Here is a 2897-nt window from a genome sequence, read left to right as displayed (position 1 = left end):
TGGTTCCAGGTTGCTTTCTGGTATTCTTCTGTGCTGTTTTGGGCCCATCTGTATGAATTTCTGATGTTGTACAGCTTACTGGGCTGTGAATGTGTGGTTGTTTCCAGGTCTGTTCTTTTGAGGAGGAACAACACTATATATATATATATTCTCTCTCTCTCTCTCTCTCTCTCTCTCTCTCTCTCTCTCTCTCTCTCTCTCTCTCTCTCTCTCTCTCTCTCTCTCTCTCTCTCTCTCTCTCTCTCTCTCTCTCTCTCTCTCTCTCTCTCCTCTCTCTCTCTCTCTCTCTCTCTCTCTCTCTCTCTCTCTCTCTCTCTCTCTCTCTCTCTCTCTCTCTCTCTCGTGTTAAAATACAATCAAGTAACACTATCTTTGTCATCATCACTAGAGAGATTTAAGTTCGTGATATATATATATAAATCCTCTTAATTTATCTAAAATTAATCCACTTTGTGTTCATCAGTCTGTATATATATATTACATCACCGCTCTCTGTCAATCACACCAAAATTAGGAAGTGAATTTGATTGGATCCTTCAGACTGAACATTCTGGTCGAAGTTCCCGCCCGACTAGAAGCGCTGGCGTTGCGTCGCATCATCAACCAATGGCTGCGCGCCACGTCAACGACTGTGCAGTCGGGCGTCAGATTGCTTATAACGTGAGAGGCGGTTAGACACATATCCGGACGCTGTGAGATCTGGCATGCTTCAGAAATCTATTCGGGGGCAGGAACTCAACCCATCTGTCCTCCTTCTCTGATGTCATCACCGAGCGCTGATCCAATTCCTGGCTCCTTGGAACTCATTGGCTACTGGACATAAAACATTATTACGTCTAAAAGATATCTTTACTACTCAACTCTTACCTCGAGTTACAAGCGCTGCTGTCAAAAGAGCTTCTGAAGCAGTGGTTGCCAATTGTAACCCAAAAGGTTTTGAATGGGTCGCGGGTGTCTGAGTGAAATACATTGTTGTTGTTGTTGAGATACTCGTCTGAATTGAAACAACTAAAACCAGGTAGAACGTATGTAAAAGATTAGCCTACATTTCAATCATTTTAATTCTCAGAAAATTACATTTTTCTTCAAATCACAGTATTTTCACTATAAAGCTATTAGCAGTGTGATTTAGCAGATTGACGTGGTCTCAAACAAGACTGTGAGCAATATGGAATTAATGACCCCCCCCCCCCCAAAAAATGGGAATATTGTTCCCCTTGTCTAATATAATTGCTAAATTTACTGTCAAAAAAGTATTTAAAAATTGTTTTCCAAATTGCATTTTGGCAACAACAAAACAAAAACCACAATGTGAATATTGGATCGTGACAGAAAACCTGATTCAATTTGGGTCCCGAGGAAAAAAACTAAGCACTGATCTATAAAAGGTTGTGGTGGGAGATGCATACAAATATACAACCAAACTGTCTCTGTGCATCCATGGCAACGGAACAGTGACTCTGCGTATCCATGGCAACGTAGTTTCGATTAGATCTCTCTACACAGGTGGCAGGTGGACTTGTTGCTAGGAGAAGGTCTCTCTACACAGGTGGCAGGTGGACTTGTTGCTAGGAGAAAGGTCTCTACACAGGGGGCAGGTGGACTTGTTGCTAGGAGAAGGTCTCTACAGGTGGCAGGTGGACTTGTTGCTAGGAGAAGGTCTCTCCAGGTGGCAGGTGGACTTGTTGCTAGGAGAAGGTCTCTACACAGGTGGCAGGTGGACTTGTTGCTAGGAGAAGGTCTCTCCAGGGGGCAGGTGGACTTGTTGCTAGGAGAAGGTCTCTACAGGTGGCAGGTGGACTTGTTGCTAGGAGAAGGTCTCTACAGGGGGCAGGTGGACTTGTTGCTAGGAGAAGGTCTCTACACAGGTGGCAGGTGGACTTGTTGCTAGGAGAAGGTCTCTCCAGGGGGCAGGTGGACTTGTTGCTAGGAGAAGGTCTCTCTACACAGAGGGCAGGTGGACTTGTTGCTAGGAGAAAGGTCTCTCCAGGGGGCAGGTGGGCTTGTTGCTAGGAGAAGGTCTCTCCAGGGGGCAGGTGGGCTTGTTGCTAGGAGAAGGTCTCTACAGAGGGCAGGTGGGCTTGTTGCTAGAAGAAGGTCTCTCCAGGGGGCAGGTGGGCTTGTTGCTAGGCGAAGGTCTCTCCAGGTGGCAGGTGGGCTTGTTGCTAGAAGAAGGTCTCTCCAGGGGGCAGGTGGGCTTGTTGCTAGAAGAAGGTCTCTCCAGGGGGCAGGTGGGCTTGTTGCTAGAAGAAGGTCTCTACACAGGGGGCAGGTGGGCTTGTTGCTAGAAGAAGGTCTCTCTACACAGAGGGCAGGTGGACTTGTTGCTAGAGGTAAACCACTTGTACTGGAGAGGAGAAGAGAGCGAGAAAGAGAGACACAGCGTGAATAACATGATAATGATTAGGGCTGTGGCGCTCACAAAATGTCGTCAGCCAGTGATTGTCAAGCAAATAACTGGGTCAGTCTCACGGTAATTGACCGTTAATTAACATAAACACATTTAGCATCTCCTGGCTTCCAAAAATAGCTACAAGCCATTTTAAAAAGTCTAATAAATCCATGTAGTATAGCCTACACCGTCACAATAAATCCATTATTTATTTTAGACAGGTCTAAAGAAACATGATATAAATGTAGTCTATTTCAGAAGAACAGAATAGGATGCTCTGAGTTGTCCTTATGTTAGGTCCTGATCTGGCTAGGCCAAATGGCTGTTCATTTAGCAGACAAGATTTGCTTACAATTCTGTGGCATTATTTTATATTATTATATACTATGAAGAATACAATTGAACAAAGCTGAATAAAATTAAAATTCCTCGAATTTCACGGGGGCATTCCCTTTGTGGCCGTAATGCACCCTAAAAAAAAAATCCATGCCTTTTTGTGGCCCGG

The 2897-nt window shown here is 44.9% G+C and overlaps 1 protein-coding gene across 1 annotated transcript in view; it reads right to left on the bottom strand.

Annotated features, from left to right (window-relative positions):
• Positions 1-1030: 1030 nt before the first annotated feature.
• The window catches only part of ltn1 (listerin E3 ubiquitin protein ligase 1), a 100061-nt gene continuing 98194 nt past the window's right edge, over positions 1031-2897 (bottom strand). Inside the window, exon 35 of the mRNA XM_029766749.1 lies at positions 1031-2347. Within this exon, the coding sequence (XP_029622609.1) occupies positions 2285-2347 (63 nt within the window). The 3' untranslated portion in view covers positions 1031-2284. The remainder of the gene's footprint in view (positions 2348-2897) is intronic.

This window comes from Salmo trutta, chromosome 12 (genome assembly GCF_901001165.1).
Source record: "Salmo trutta chromosome 12, fSalTru1.1, whole genome shotgun sequence".
In the NCBI taxonomy this organism is placed as follows: domain Eukaryota; kingdom Metazoa; phylum Chordata; class Actinopteri; order Salmoniformes; family Salmonidae; genus Salmo; species Salmo trutta.
The sequence above is the reverse complement of the archived record's forward strand: the minus strand, read 5'-3'. Positions and strand labels throughout refer to the sequence as shown.